General features: G+C 41.5%; 1 protein-coding gene across 1 annotated transcript; it reads left to right on the forward strand.

The window, feature by feature from the left end:
* Positions 1 to 1655: 1655 nt before the first annotated feature.
* ALKBH1 (alkB homolog 1, histone H2A dioxygenase) lies at positions 1656 to 15929 on the forward strand. The gene is made up of 6 exons (XM_033061584.2): positions 1656 to 1865; positions 4557 to 4665; positions 8857 to 9019; positions 12504 to 12594; positions 13659 to 13852; positions 14380 to 15929. The coding sequence occupies exons 1-6, from the start codon at positions 1743 to 1745 to the stop codon at positions 14798 to 14800; spliced, it is 1101 nt and encodes a 366-aa protein (XP_032917475.1). The 5' UTR covers positions 1656 to 1742; the 3' UTR covers positions 14801 to 15929.
* Positions 15930 to 16166: the final 237 nt, after the last annotated feature.

The raw sequence follows: 16166 nt of genomic DNA on the forward strand, positions 1-16166 counted from the left end.
TTTACACCCCTTTCAATTTGAATCCAGCACTAATAACAAAAAATCGTGATCTTAAAGATACAGTTGAAGCCTGGAATAATGTATAGACAGTAGTTTCAAACTGCACTATTTATCTACTAATTGAGCCAGTCACAACAGAACTGACATTTAAGTGGCCACAGTACTTGAAAAACATTCAGCAAGATAAAGCAGCTGCTTAAGAGACTATGCAAGCAGAGTGCAAGTCAGAACGACAAGCACTAACTGCACTGAAAAGAAAAACGTTATTTTTAGAAATAATTTGCCAGTCAGAAAAGACAGTGGTAAATAAACAGGTGATAATGTGGAAAAGCCAGGTATATCCAAATGCCTTCTGACCCCACTCAAGCTCACAACAGCTCAGCTACTCTCATCATCAGGCATAACTGGCAACACTTCCAAACCACCTACATGGTACTGCCTAGTTTCAGTATCACAGTGATGTCTAATTTAGGCTGTCCTACACTGGTGATTCTTGTACCTCTGGGTTTTAAGCATTGATGAAACTCCTCAAGTAATCACTGAATCTAAACATACACACATGCATCACTCGAATCAGTGATGGAGGCAGGTTTGTGGTAAGTTACTACACTTTGCAACAAAAAAATGCAGTCTGACCTGGTACAAGGAAAAATATGACAAGAAGGCACCTAAGCTTCAAGTGTTCAAAACAACCAGTGTGTTTCAAACTTTCTCCATTTCCAAACTAATCCTCAATGGAGAGCAAACCCATCAGCTCACTAACTGAAGTTCACTACAAAGTGAGCTTAATTTAACAGGATTACTTCACGTGGGGAAACACAAGTATACAGAATCTTTACTTTCAGCAATGGCCTGTAATTTACCTGGAAGGAAACACTTTTTTTGACTGTTCACCTCTAAAAAAGTACACTAGATACTATGACCCCTGACCTATACACTCCGAAGAGAAACAGCCAAAACGACAGAGGCATTGGCAGCACCCTGCAGAGGTTATGGGTTTTATTAGCCCTGCACTCTGGATCGGGTCTGAATCCACAGCAGGAAAAAACGGTAGGTTCATACTAACACCTTTAGTTTTTGGCCAGTGAGACCAGGCACACGAAAACTTTATTCTGTCAGAAGAATGGTAACACCATGATAGAGAAGCTCAAAGCACTTTTAGATTAATTATTCAGAAATGGTAGCATCAACAGGATGTGAAGGATGTACTCTGTAAAGCTCTTTGAACGCCAATAGAAACCACAAAGCTTCAATAAGGCCGAGCGCTCGCAGACAAATGGTGGCGCTCCTTGAAGAAGGAACTAAGGGTAGAGAGCACTGAAAACCTCAATAGAGTTCAAGATGAAGCGGGTACTCACGAACGGCAGCTGGCACCTCTGCACCGACCCGAACTGCGAGAAGTATTCCTTCAGCTCCTCTGTGGGAAAACGTACGTGGTTACCCGGGCCTGGCGCCTCGGCGCAGCCGCGCCGCCCTGGCCCGACCCCCGGCCTGTGCCGGCACACGCGGCGGGGCCGCCCAACCTCGCCAGCCCAAGCAGCGGTGAGGTGAGGGATGGGAGGCGCGGGGGACGCAGACTTACTGCTCGACACCGTCCAGGGAACCTCAGCCACGAAGATGTCGAAGAGCTGCCGGGAGCGGCGCCCAGCCGCCCTCACCGCACTGGCCGCCGCCATGTCGGGACTGCGGTGAGAGGGAGGGACGGAGAGAGGGAGGGGCGGCCCCGCCCCGACCGGCCCGAAATGGCGGCGGCCCTGACCCGTGAGGGCGGGGAGGATGCGTTCCGCCGGCTTTTTCGCTTCTATCGGCAGCGCGACGCGTCCGACCTGCGGGGTGTGGTGGACTTCTCCGCGCCGGGGGGCCAGGTAATGCTGGGCTGCTTCTGCCCGTGCCCCGCGGCGAGCGGCACGCAGCGCGTCCCGCCCTCTGCGCGGTGTCTCAGTGCGGGGCTGTGGCGGTGTCGCTGCAGCCCGTTCTCTCCGCCTGCTGTTTCTTTTCGTGCCCGACGCCGAATCCCTAGTGCCGCCCCATCTCTGGCTAGAGGACGCTGCACTGAGCCTCCTAGGCCCTGTGATGTTTTAAGAGTGAGGGTATGACCGAGGGGGGCAGCTGGGAAGGGCCCGGGGCCCCTCTGCCCACGGGCCCCAAAGCCGGGCTCGCCCAGGGTCCCTGCCCATGGGACGCTGCCCGCGGGCACCGCCGCCCCGAGCAGCGCGGTGCCCAGTCACAGATTTACTACTTTTGCGTATATTTACTTCCATAATGTTTAATTAGCTCCCTACACGGCAGTAGGGGATCTTCAAAGCCTCTAATAACACCATGTGATACTTAAGCAGCAGAACTCGTGGACATAAAAACCCCCAAGTTTCACTCTCGGAACTGTTTCCTGGGCTTGCTGATCCTTGTCTTAGCCCTGAAGCACTTGGGTGGGCTGGAATCAGCTTCCCCTTGCTATGCTGCCTTCCCCCTAGTCAAGTCTCTTGTCCTTTTCTCGCTCCTGTATAATAAATGCTTGGCTTAATCATCAGGACAAGTTCAGCTATTACAGTGGGTTGGGGAATACAGTCATCAGCACAGCTGAAAGAAGTAGCCACCATAGTAGTTTACCCTGTCTTCAGTGATGAAAAAATGATTCTTGAAACTTGTCTTCTGTTTTGTCACCTCACGAAAGGATGACACATATCTGCTCCTGGTTGTTAACCAGGGATTTTCTACTTATGAGCTTATGTCAGAAAAAAGTGAGGAATATAGTTAAAATGAAACTTTGCCTAATTTTTCACAGTTTCAATGCTTAGTCTTTTCTTTTTAGTGTTCAGTTAAGCTATTTATTTTTCTATTTTTTCATACTATAATTTTGCTGTCGCTAATGGAACACAAAACCTGACTTATGTGAAATAGTTAGAGACATTAGAATTAACCAAGGAAGTTGTTAGCACTTCAGCCTTTCTAGAGCTTGCAGGAATCCTGTATTTGGTAGAGGATTACATCATTATGGCTCTTCTGGGAAACTCAAAGTAATTGAAAACATCACAAGGATCTGTCTTCTCTCAATATGATTCTTTTTGTGCCTGTTACCTTCTAAGACCAGGTGACAGCTTACAAATGCAAACATCTTTTATTCCTCTTTCCCCCAGGTTAAAAACATCTGGTTTTTCTCTTTAAGAGCTACAGGCCAGGCAGATTGGCCCAGATAATATTGCTTCTTTTTTCTCAGAAAACTGCTTCAAGCAGTTGAGCTCTTCAGTGAAGTGTGACATACCCCATCTGCTCTGTTACCAGGCTTATTTGACTGATTCAGCACATGTATTTCTTCAGCTCAGAAACATCTCCTGTTCTCAAGAAGCCCAGGCAATAGCTGGTGTGGAAACCCTTTGAGCAGGCAGTGAGGTGACAGAGTTTTGGTCAGAGGAGGAACCTTCCTGGGGATACTGTGGAGAGGACTGTGAAGTAAGATCAAGGCTGGCACTCACAAAGCTACTTTTGACAAAGAGCTGAAAAATGGGTAAAACTGACTATTAGTGCTGTCCAGCACTAATTGCGAATTTCTTAGAAATTCTATGTATGTGATTTAGTCCTCTTGCTCAGAAAATGTTAAGCAGAGCTGTCAGCTGCAAAGAGACTGATGTATACATGCACCACTACAGAGGCTCTGTGCAAAGACCTTAATTTGATATACATTTTAAGTTGTCAGAGACAAAATCTTGGAGTCTCTGCCTGTTTATTCCTACTGTGCCTGGCCATGTCTTTCCTTATATGAGCCTCTACCTTTCCACTGCTCCATGGAGACCTGGACTGGGGAGCTAAGCCAGAATAAAACCAGCCTGCCTCTACTTTTCCCTCCTCAAGAGGGCATTTCCCTAAGTGAAGAAGAGAGTAGAAAACAGTAGAATGAGTTTGGTGGTTTTTTTCAGCAAATGTTAGCTTAAATACATGTGTCATTGCAACTTAAAAGAGTATGTCAAGTAAACACATCTTGCCAAGTCTTGAGCTGTTGTTCATGCTGTTTGGAACAGAATTGGCAGGGTGGCATTCAGAATTGACAAAGTTTCTGTAGTCCTTCATATCGGAGCTTTGGCTGCTTCATTGCTGTACTTTTATCCTTCTGCAAATTTGAGATGAGAACAGTCACCTACCCTATAGGATCATGAGCAACTTGTATGTGGAATATTCTTTGAAAGTAGAAAATGTTATGAGTATATTGCTATGTAATGGAGGTTGATAATTACCAGAATGTTTTATAATTATGAAGCTGTACTGTGAAAATGGACAAATGATGATTTTTTTTCTCGTTGGTATATATTGTTTGGGGTTTTTATGAGTGGGGGACAGCTCATCTCAAGGTAAAACTTGTATGTGCCTTTTGATTCTTACATTTAATGTGTCCTGGCTCTGTTGGCCCTGTCCTAGTCACAGCTGTTTGGACAGTAGTTCTGTGGTTTTGGCATTTTCATGAGAGTTACCTTCAAGCATGGTAGCACTCTTCCTTGTAGACGCTATTTTTGGATGAGTTTTGTGTTTCTCACTCTTTTTTTACCAGATCCATTTTCTTTTGCCAGGTGTTCAGATCACAGCTCAGTGTTTCTTCAGTCAGTGATCAAGATGCCTACAGAGCAGGATTAAAGCCAGTTAGCCAGTGGAAAGCCTATGGCCTCAGTGGGTATCCAGGTAGGTACCTCCGATTTCAAGAAAAATTAAACACAACCTCGTTGCTTTGAATTCATGCGGTTTCAGTCTTATCTTTCTTGTACTGCCTGAAAAAGCTATTTTGGTTTGCCTGAGTGTAATTTGATGATATAGTAAGTGCAGGAGGACAAACAAATCAGCTAAAGGATGGGATACCGCAATATTTATGAAGATAAGAAGAGCCAGTTGTTTCACAGTGAGATCAACCAGACCATAGCTCATGAGAATGGATTCCTGTTGCCTTTGGCAGAGACTTTATTTCTGTAGAATCTGTTTTTCCTCAATATATATCATGCACATTGGGTACATGGCTGAATTACAGTAGTTTCACAGTTAAAAGTGTGGCATCTACTTGTCAGTGTAGAATGCAGAGTACAGTAAGTGAATAAGAACCTTTTGGCCTATTCAATATACAGAGTAATTTCATTAGGCAGGTTACTTCAGAAATGGAAATGTGTTTTAGATTTGCAGTTTACCTGGTATGGTCACAGAGAGGTATTAGGTGGGAAGGCACTTCCAGAAGTCTAGACCAACACCCTTGTTAAAGCCAGAGAAGTTGCAAGTTAGGTCAGGATGTGAGAGCTTGGTATGGGTAAATTCTGGAAATCTCCAAGGGTAGATATTATACACCCTTTCTGGGCACCTGTATCAAAACTTTTCTAAACTTTATATCTAATAAAATTTTCTCTTGCTGCTATTTGTGACTGTTGTCTGTCATAATCTTGCTGTGCACATTTGAGAAGAATCTGTCTCCCCTCCTCTCTCATGCTTGTAGGTGGTGCTCACTAGTACCAAGATGTGTTACTAGCCCTCACTGCTGCTCACAGTTTGTTCTCAAGGCAAGCAGGCCTTGGTTTGGAGCTGCTCTTCACCCTTGGGCCATAATGTTGCATGGGGTTCTGCCCCAGGTGCAGAATTACCACTGTTGAACTTGTGAGGTTCTCTTTAACTCATTCTTTATTTGTCAAACTCCTTTTCAGGGGCAGCAATAGCCTCCAGCATATCCACTGTTGGCCCAATTTAGTGTAATCTCTGAGAGAAATGAGGATGAACATCCCATCAGCCATGTTGTTGATATAGATGTAGTTATCAGTCTTTGCCCCAGGATCAAAGAATGCAGCTCATAACAGTTGCTGGTTAGACTCTGGGTCATCAAATCACTGTTCTTTAAGCCTGGTGACCCAGCCACCTTTTGCTTATCTGTTCAATTTGCCCTGAAAAACTGTGGCTCCCAGTTTGGCTCCAACACTGCTGTAGAAAACCAAGTGAAAAACTTTTCCAAACTAAGGTAAACTTGATCCTCTGTTTTTCTCCTTACCTAGACATCTAACCAGTAAGGCTGGTTACACAAAATTTGCCTTCCATGCTGTCTGTTCCCAACCACTGTGTGTCTGGAAGTCACTGCCATGAATGTTTGCTTCATAATTTTATCAGGAGTTTTGGTAAGGCTGATGAGTTTGTAGTTACTCAGATCCCCCTTATTTCAGGGATTTTTGTTTGATTAATTATATTTTTTCTCATATTTCTTTTGGTTCATTGAGACCTCAGTCAGTTTCTGTGTGGGTTGCTTTGAAGCCAGCTTAGCATTTCTGAAACTGAAGCAGCCATGCTACCCATCTGGCATGTTTAATACAAGGGAATTGAATAACTTCAGTAGAAAGGCTTCTGCCTCTTCTTGCATCTATAAATGTTTTGTTCCACTTACCTGTCATATTATAGCTGCCCTTGCTTGGTCTGCTTGTCATTTACTGTCTGTCTAAACGTCTTTCCTAGTAATTACATAGGGAGTGTGGGGAATCACAGGTGTTCCACTTAACTGCATTTCTCTTCTGCTTTGGCAAAGGAAATCTTTTACTAAAATGAAATACAAATACATTGACAGATTATCTGTCCTGTTTAGAATCAAGTCATGTATGGACTTGAAGAGAATAATATTTTATCATTTTTTAGCTTCCTTTATCTGGACATCCTAAAACAGTAGGAGATGTGTAACCAGCTGTCCCAGTAGACTTCTAAGTGAAGTAAGAATTTCTTTAGTTTTTCTCTGAGCTAATAGAAAGGAAGTAATTTGGTTTTGTCCCCACAGTAAGCAGTGAAATAGAAGACTAAGGAATCTGGGTGAATTCCTATTGTGGTGTTCTGAGTTCTGTGATAAGCATGTGATGTTGTCTTTGGGTCTTTGTAACTGACTTGTTTTTTTCTGACAGGTTTTTCTAGCTATTAGACATCTGCATGTTTTGTCCTTCCTTTGACTGAGGCTGGAGATCACTTTCATTAGGTGCAAATTAATTTGTAGTACAAAGCAAGATAGTGCTGCAGTAAGAGAATTCCATCTGCTTCCTGAGGGCAGTTTTTTTTTTTTTTTTTCCCTTTCCCCCCATATCTTTCAAGGCCAAGAGGTTCAATTATGTTGTCTTTGAAGTTTGTCTGTGGTGTTCTTCAGTCAGTTCAGAAAGATTGCTACAGGAATATATTTCTTATTTCTTACTCTTCTCCCTTCTATGTGTGCAAGTCACTGATTTAGCACTATTAGTCTTTGTTCTATGTTTGCATAAAAGTTTATAGTAAATCTCTGCAACTGTGAGAAATTCAGTTTCTGCCTTTCTTGACACAATAAGCGTAGTAGTAACCCACTTTTTAGTTGTTACTAAATCTAGACCAGTCTAGTTTCTTAAGAGATACCTAGGTCAAGGAAAGGTTTGAAGAGACATGAGCATGTTCTAAGTTTGTGATATAAAAGCCATAAAATCTGGATTCTTGTTCTCATCTCCGCTTGTAACTAACTCTCCAGGCTTCAATGCCTTCATTAATATCTGGGGATAATACATACATAGTGGAGTGTAATTTCACGAATGTAGTAAAGTGCTTCAAGAACTCCACATCAAAAGCTATAGACAGCAAGGGTAATATTATTATTCTGTTCTATGCAGATGCCAACAGAAAGTAAATGTAATGCTTCTGGGAAAGAAACTTCTTGTAGCCAAACCTATCAGAAGGCTGCCATAGTCTGAAAGTGCAGGGAACGGAGTGAAGTGAATCACCATAAGTTATTAATACACTGAAGGCACTTTTTCTAGCCAGTTACTTTAATCTTCAGTCTTGTGAGCTATGCTGCCAGGTAGCTCTTTTCGTGTTTTTATTAGCACTTTCATAAGGGCACAAGGCAAGTTTGTATCCTGCTGAGACTCCTAGCTTTGCTGCTTCTTTTTTCATCTGTTTTTGTCTCTGTTAACTTGATATGACTGAGTAGTTCAAAAAGACACAGTAGGCCAAAACCTTAAAACCCTCTTTTCCTTTGTTCCTCTTATACTCTTATCTCTCTTTACATGTGGATTTTGTGTTGGTGAGTCTTACTGAATTGATAGTCTTTGAGAGAGTGCCTTGATTCTCAGAGTAGTACAGTACAGATTAGTAGCATCTCTCATATGGGTTGCTGCTTGAACCCTGCCTGAGGTGCCTGGTTAAATGAATGTGCAGAATAGCTGCATGTTTATTTTTTGTGTTAATTAATAATACCTGCAAAGTATTTGCAACCAACAACAAGTGGTTTGGGATTTAATTTGACTTTCATGCTCCTTTCTGAGTGTTACCATATCCAAATGCAAATATGGATACAACCAGAGTTAACTGGAAATAAGCATGAAGCAAAGGGGAGGACACTTTACTAGACATTTTCTCAGCCCAGGAACTTCTTTCTGAATTAGCAATAGGAAGACAGTATGAGTTCAGAGACAGGGATAAAGTGAGTTTGAAGCACAGAAAAACTAGGCCAGAATTACTTTAACTTTGCTGGGATTAAGAGAGAAGTCATGCTGAATAATTTTAAAAATAAAATTTACTCCAAAGCAATTGGATTTCCATGTTCTTTTTCCTTTATCGCCTGTAATCAATATGCTTTACATAGATATGTCCTTTATTGTAATTTTTGTTTGGACCAGTGTTGGCTATCTTCTCTGCCTTCTACCTTGTGCCACCATTTGTTTTTTCTGAAAAAAACCAGTAAGTTTTAATTTAACTATAATAGTTTTCATCAGTTTGTATACACGAGTGGTTGCATGTCTGAGGGTTTTTTCACTACCTCTGACTCTGATATTTTGCTCTAGATCCAGAAAAAAACAGGGAAACATCTAATCCTACTTTATCTCCATCCTCTCCTTTTTTCTTTGTGGCCAGGCTTTATTTTCATACCAAACCCTTTCCTTCCGGGCTGCCAGCGTCATTGGGTGAAGCAGTGTCTCAAGCTATACCCTGAGAAACCCAATGTCTGCAACCTGGACCTGCACATGGCTCCTGAGAAGACCACTGACCTCTGGGGACAGAGTAAGGAGCAGCTGAGGTAAGTCCACTGTCACCTTTCGTGGTCAAAACTACTGGTGCCAAATCTCACCTTTGAGAAGGTCTAAGAAAATTGAGCAGGGAAAGGAAGCTGAAGAAGATTCTGTACGTGCTGGCAGAATGCAGGTGGTGTCAGACATGCCAAGTTAAAGATGGATAGTTCATGGCTTCACGTGCATCCTTGTTCATTCCCTGCTTTCATTCTCAATGGGATTTTCTAGTAGCATATTGTTGTAAAGCCCTTGGTGAAATGGTAAATAGTGACACTGGCTGATGTGGTGCTTGAAGCTTGCTGAACTCAGCTATGACTGGAAATGTGAAGTCCCTCTAGGCCTCAGTTTTCCTGAGGCAAAATGGATCCTTTCCAAAACTCCCCACTAATGGTAGCACTTCTTCCCCAGTCAGCTGTCAGACCCAGTACACTATAATTAAAACATTGTTAGCTGTACTTTCTTGAAATTCTCAAATCTACCAGTTTCTATGTTCTTATTTTCTAAAGTATTTCTTTTGATTTGGTTTTGTTTGTGGTTCTTCTAAATTCAGCATGACATTGAATTAAATGTATTAAATGTGCCATTTTAATGGCAATCCTGTTTAATCTGAAAGATTCCTTCAGGTTCAGAATTCTGTGGCTGATGTAGCTGCCTTTCCTCTACCTGATCTGGAATTTAATGGAGAATTTGTCCCAGTTTTGAAGTCAAGTAGAAAGTTTAAAAAAAGGAAAAGTCTTTTAAAGTTTGAACTTTAATAAAGTCACCTGTAAAAATACATATAAGACAGACTGTTTACAGTACACAATCTTTTAGCTATTTGGATATTTATCATTACCTTATTGATTTCACTGCTCATTTTTCTTAATGACTGTTTTATATGATGGTGCAACTGGAGTTCCCTACAATGCTCATCTTCCACCTCAGTCTCTTAGTAAGATTTTTCTTCAAAAAAATTCCTGACATCTACAAGATACAGAATGGCAAAAGCAAGATTGGAGCAATTCTTCTGTTTGCGCCTGGGAGGGAAGTTATGCTCTCACTTATATTTTCCAGGCTCAGTCAGAATTAGTTACAGAAATGTAGAAAACATTTTTGTGCTCCATCAAGAATGAAAAATTGTCCTGTGAAAGGATTGTGCATTGTCTCCAATGGTTGAAGAAAGTGGGGTCCTGTTCCAGTTTGACAGGCCTCTCCCAGCAGGACGTCCTGCATGCAGAGAATGATTAGAACATAGGTTAATTTGCAACTGAATCTAGTTCAGTTGAAAACAGTGTTTGGAAGAGTGATGGCTGGCAGCAACCCTGGCATTTTTATAAGTACTTACTTGAGTCTTCTAGTGAGCAAACTGCTGTATTTGTGCTTATACCTAGGGGCAGAAGATGAAACTAGCCAACCTCTCTTAGTATCTGGAGTGAAAGCATTTTGGGGAGGCGAGACACAGTGCTTAACTAAAAAGAGGTCTACTTCCAAGATGGGCCACAGCTTTAATGCTGTTTAAAGCCATCAGGATAATGCATGCTTGTGCTTGGGTCGTGGCTTATCTGTTCTTTTCAGGATGCAGGAAACACAAGGTAGGGTGAATCTATACAGTTCCTAGATATGTATGCTATGCTTTCCTCAGAAAGTGAGGAGCCTGAGTATCTTGTCTGGTGCTGAGGAAAATTGAAAGCATAAAATGGAATAGAGCATTCCCACAAGGGAGATATAGATATACAGATATATAGATATGTCCATCCTTGTGTATAAGGAGGGGTTTTATAGATGCAATCATTACCAGCAAATAAAGAAACAAGGGGTCTTCAGACCAAAGCTCTCATGCTGTTCAATAATTTTCTAACATAGTTATAGCAGACCTTTCCTGTGCTTTCTTGTGGGACCTCATTGTTTCCAGATACACAGCACTCATACTTTCCCCTTCTTAACAGTCACATATGAAATCACATGCGAAATAACGAAGTTCTGGGAATAAGGACTTCCCATACACATTTGGGCTCTTGCTGCTATGCAAACACTCCAGCAATGTAGCAAAAGAAGGGCGCTTTCCAAAGGCACGTGCTAAAATTGCTTCATTATGAAAATTGTTTTGTCGCTTGAAAGATGTACGGGAACAAACTGTGGGCTCTCCCTTTTTACCTGCTTGTGGGCTACACAAACTGTTCCAACCATAATATGTTTGACAGTTACTGTGTTGGTGTCTATGGTAATTGCGGTTGCTGTTACCCTATGACAGATGGAAATTGGAAAGACTATTATCAGTAATAAGTGAGTTAAGAAAAATTACTAAAGGTAAAGAAACTGGCCTTTTCCTCCTGTTCCTGGTTTATCTTAGGAGTTGTCATAGTTGGCATAGTTGAAGGACAGGAACAAGCTGCGTAGCCAGGTAGAAATGCACATTAAATGCAGATGTTTTGCTGAGACTTGACCATGGCAACACAAATACCAATCCTTTTTTGTAAAAGAGAGCATGTCATGCTGAACTAATGAGGCTATAAATGAGATCCAGCTGTCTGGTACTACTGTTTATCTTATGATTATATTTCCCTTTTCTGTCCTTTTCTTTTTTTACCATAATGTGTGACTTGGTTTGAGGAAAGTATGCTGAAATTGCTGGAATGAGTAGAGTAGAAAATAGATGTGTACCTTCCTTTTTGTATTTGTCGTTAATGTATTTCTGTCTGATTCAGTTACTTACACTCTGTAACTTTTCAAGGGCTTTTCCATAGTCTGTACTAGAAGCCTCTCCTTGAAGCCTCTTCTTGCTTTCACAACCTTCAAGTAAGAATGGTAAATTGGTGTGTGGCTTCAGACCACTCGGTCCCTTTACTTCAGGGCTGTCACATGAGAACAATTCTTTGCCCTGCATAGTCTGGATAAGGGAACACCTGCAGTCTAGACTTCTTGACACTGTGGTCATAGCTAGAGAAGTCTTGATTTTTACTGTGAGTCACTCCGTCCTAAGGACATTTTATCAAAGTACCACATAGTAGAACTAACCATCCTTTGCAATATTAGGCAGCATGCTATGCTTCACTGTCAGGCAACTCATTTTCCTTTCTTGTAATTTTCTATTAACTGCCTAGAAATATTTTTTCCTTGCATTTGCAGCTTTCAGATCTTCAGATTTTAGTCTTTGACTTTCAGGTGCTCAAATAGGAGATGTTTAATTCTGATTTCTTAATCTGCACTGCTGATTCTATTTCCATCCAATAATCTCTTAGGTACCATGTTGAAAATACAAGCCTTCAAACTGAGAACAATTGGCAGTAAGCCCCATAGCTTGCACACATTCCATGAACAAAATTTTCAAGGTCTTTGGAGGAAGAAATATTGGCACTAAAGATAAAAAGTTTAGCATTGATCAATTTTAATAGCATAGACTGCTTTTAACAGGCTGTGAAATGGATGAGGGAATCTCATTACTATATGCTGCACTACCAGAAGACCCCTCAGAAATTAACACATATTCTATTTCTTTGTATTTTGTCTTTGTAGAAGGAAAGGTTCCAGTAAATGGGAGCCCAGGAGCCTATTGGAGAAGCTGCGCTGGGTGACGCTTGGTTACCATTATAACTGGGAGACTAAGGTACTGAGATTAAATTCTTCATTTTTTTTAGCTGTAAGCACTCAGAATGGCAAACAGAGAAGGACATCAAGGAATAAAATATTTATGATCCTACAAGACAGTCTTGAGGAAAAGCACTAACAAACCGTGCTTTTAAGAACGTTTTAATCTGTATTGGTTTACTCTGAAGGGTTTAATAGCAGAAGTCCATTGCTGCATTCTTTCCTTCCTCTAAATCTGCAACTATTTCAGGGTAAGTGGCATTTTTACCTACCAAAAAGGATGATTACAAAAGCATTGCTAACTACTTTGAGTATGACTTCTAGGAAACTACTCTTCTTTGGTGGGGTGAACAGGAGCAAGAAGAGACTGCTTCTCATGTGATTTTGAACTTAAATGAGTCTGAACCACTATAGTGCATTCTTACCAATTAATAGCTGTTTTGAGGATCCTGATCAAAATAATTTTTTTTTCATGAGACTGAGATGGAGGCTGATAAACACTGGCAGAGTGAATATACATCTTACCTGTATATTGCAGATAACTAAATCTGCTTGCAGCCTTTTTTTTACCATGTCAACCTGTTACTGGATGGCCTTAGTAAAGTTTGGTTATTATCTCCCAGTCCTCTCAGAATTACTTATGGGAGAGAGAAAAAGTAGGTTTGCAACTGATTCCTCTTGTTATTTGTGAAAGAGTAAAGATGCTTGTTTTGGAGCCGTGTTGATGAGCTACAGAGCTGTCTTTCCATTGGCAGCTTCAGATTGTGACTGAGAAGATCCTTAAGATATTTGTACTAATATTATTGATTTCAAGCTTAGCATCTAGATATAATTAGTATCTAGATTAACTTCACAATTAATTGAATTTCTGGCAGTCTCAGCCTAGGCCAAGAATTTAATTGGAGGGGTAAATTTGCTGTGCTTCTGCCTATGTTGTAGTCATTTTATAGGTAAATGTCCTACTCCAAGACTATCATCCAGGCTTTTGAGCTCTTTTTCAGTGTTTGTTTCCAAGTGTATTTGCTGCTCTGATGTGTTGGGTGTGGCTTTCTTTTTTTTTTCCCCTGCTTCTCCTCCTTCCAGAAGTACTCAGCAAATCACCACACTCCTTTCCCCTCAGACCTCGCATTCCTATCAGAACAAGTGGCTGCAGCCTGTGGGTTTCGGGGTTTCCAAGCCCAAGCAGGGATTTTGAACTACTATCATTTTGACTCTTCACTGGGAATTCATGTGGATGAGTCTGAACTAGACCATTCTCGGCCCCTGTTATCATTCAGGTGAGTCAAGGAAAGCATACTTGATCATTACAGAAAGATTGGTGGCTTTTTTCTAGGGCTGCATATAGTTATAGGAAGGCAGTATGATGTAGTTTGCTAATTGGGTACATAATCTTCACTCTCAGAAGATTTGAATAGCAGAAGGCTATAGGTCAGGGACATATATTTTTCTTTAAGGACTGCTAGAATAGCATGGATGTAGTGCCTGGAGTGAAGACTTCTTTCACAGAGAGCACAGTTCTGTTCTAAAGCAGCAGTGTGTCAGTTGGGTACTAAAGAAGTATCTCAGCACAGCTTCAAACCTGACAGGGCAATTGCTCACACTGTGCCTATCTTGAACCAGATCTCTTATTCTGTTTGCCTTGTTCCCACCTAAAAGTTGTTCTTAGGAGTCCCTCTGTTTTTTTGTGACTGCTTGGGGTGTTTTTTTAAAGGAATTTAACTACTGATATTTTCTTACTGAGCAAAAAATTGTTCTCTACCTGAATTTTTTTTCTCTTCTCTCTCTATCCTTATACCATCTCTAGTTTTGGGCAATCCTCCATATTTTTGCTTGGGGGCCTGAAGCGGGAGGAGGCCCCAACAGCAATGTTCATGCACAGCGGAGATATCATGGTGATGTCTGGCTTCAGCCGCCTGCTGTACCATGCCGTCCCCCGAGTCCTCCCCAACCCTGAGGGGACAGCTCTGCCTTCATGCCTCGACCAAGCTCCTTCTTCAGACCTTCCTGTTGGCTCAGTGATTGAGCACAGCTCTGATGAGGATTGGCAGGTGTGTGCCAAGTACCTACAGTCCTCCCGCATCAACATGACTATTCGACAGGTGTTGGCTGAGGGGCAGAAATTTCCAGAGGAATCTGGGACAAATGGAAAGGGCCAAGCACCCTCTGAAGACAGTTATCATGAGGACAGCAAAGCCAAAAGACATAAACCAAACACAGTCAGCTGAGACCAGGTGATCATACTGACGTGGACTGGACAGGCAATCTCCATATGGAATTAGGAACCGGTGTCAAAATGGAAGTCACTTGTCTGTATTGTGGTTAATAAACTTGTGGAGAATAAATGTAGTCCTTCTTGCTGTAGCAAATAGGTGAGAGGAGAAAAAGAAATTAAAAGGAAAAAGAAGGATAAGTTCAGGACTGGTACTCAGGAGATTATTGGCATTTTGTTGCAAATGTTTACTGTACTCTGTTTCTTTTAAAATATGTGTATGTCAGAGAACTTCAAGCTTGGTTAAGCTTAAATGGTTTAAGCTTTTGATGAAGCTTGGTTTAAGCTTTAGGAGTGAGGCTTATAAAGTATTTTGAAATCATGGGGCAGAGGGTGTTAGCAAAAGATACATAATTGCTATGTGATAGACAATCCTGTTGGGCTTGTAAAGCTCAGCTGAAGCGAAGTAACAAGTATGAATGACAGTAGGCTGCTATGGGTGTAAGAGCTACCTGCAACATGTTCAATATAATTACTTCTACAACAAAAATGTGTTCACTGGTCAGAAACTGGTAGCTCCCTCAAACAACACCTGCTGTAGGCTTGCTGTAGTCCTGTGCTCTCCTTTTGCCTGCTTGCATCCCCTCAGCTGCTGCAGAATCTGCTTTTATGAATGGTACTGAACATCTTATCTCAGATTTTAGAGAGAAACAGTTGGGAGTGATATCTGCTTAGAATATCTAGTAGCTCCCAACTGAGTCTCCTCCCAGCAGTAAGTATGTGACTGAGCCCAATATCACCATTCTTTCATAACTGCCCTCTCCTAAGTGCCTATGTGTTACAATTCTTGAGTCCCAAGCTAGCATCTGTAAGGAATAGGATAACTTGCAAATAAAAGCAATGAAGTTTAAATTAAGTACCTAAAAAATTAATCAATGACTATCTCTTACCCAAAGATAAATATATTGAAACAAAGGAGAACACTAGCTTTTGTACTAGTTCTTTTTAAGATTCAGACCTTCCTATCTACTTTTTAATGCAATTTTAATTGTTGGAGTGGAATGCACTATCCCTGGGGTATTTTGTTGTACTTTCCCAGTGAATAAACTTACTTGGTTTTTAAATTAAAGATCTCTATCAGTTTTGGGCTGGCTATTTTCTTCCTTTCTTTTTTTCTCTGTTAGTTGTTTCAGCGTATTGTTAATGCTGCTGTATCTCTTGTGCAGTTCCCTCCAGGCTTCTTTTGGATCTACTGCCTCTGCAATCTGCAAACTCCTGTGGAGGAGCCCTGCATATGTCTGCAGAGGACTGCTTTGCTTATGGGCAGTTCAGGGTTTGTTGGGCAGTTGCAGAGAGGTATTGCCTGCAGTATCAAAGTCCAG

The sequence above is a fragment of the Catharus ustulatus genome, chromosome 6 (assembly GCF_009819885.2).
Source record: "Catharus ustulatus isolate bCatUst1 chromosome 6, bCatUst1.pri.v2, whole genome shotgun sequence".
Lineage (NCBI taxonomy): Eukaryota > Metazoa > Chordata > Aves > Passeriformes > Turdidae > Catharus > Catharus ustulatus.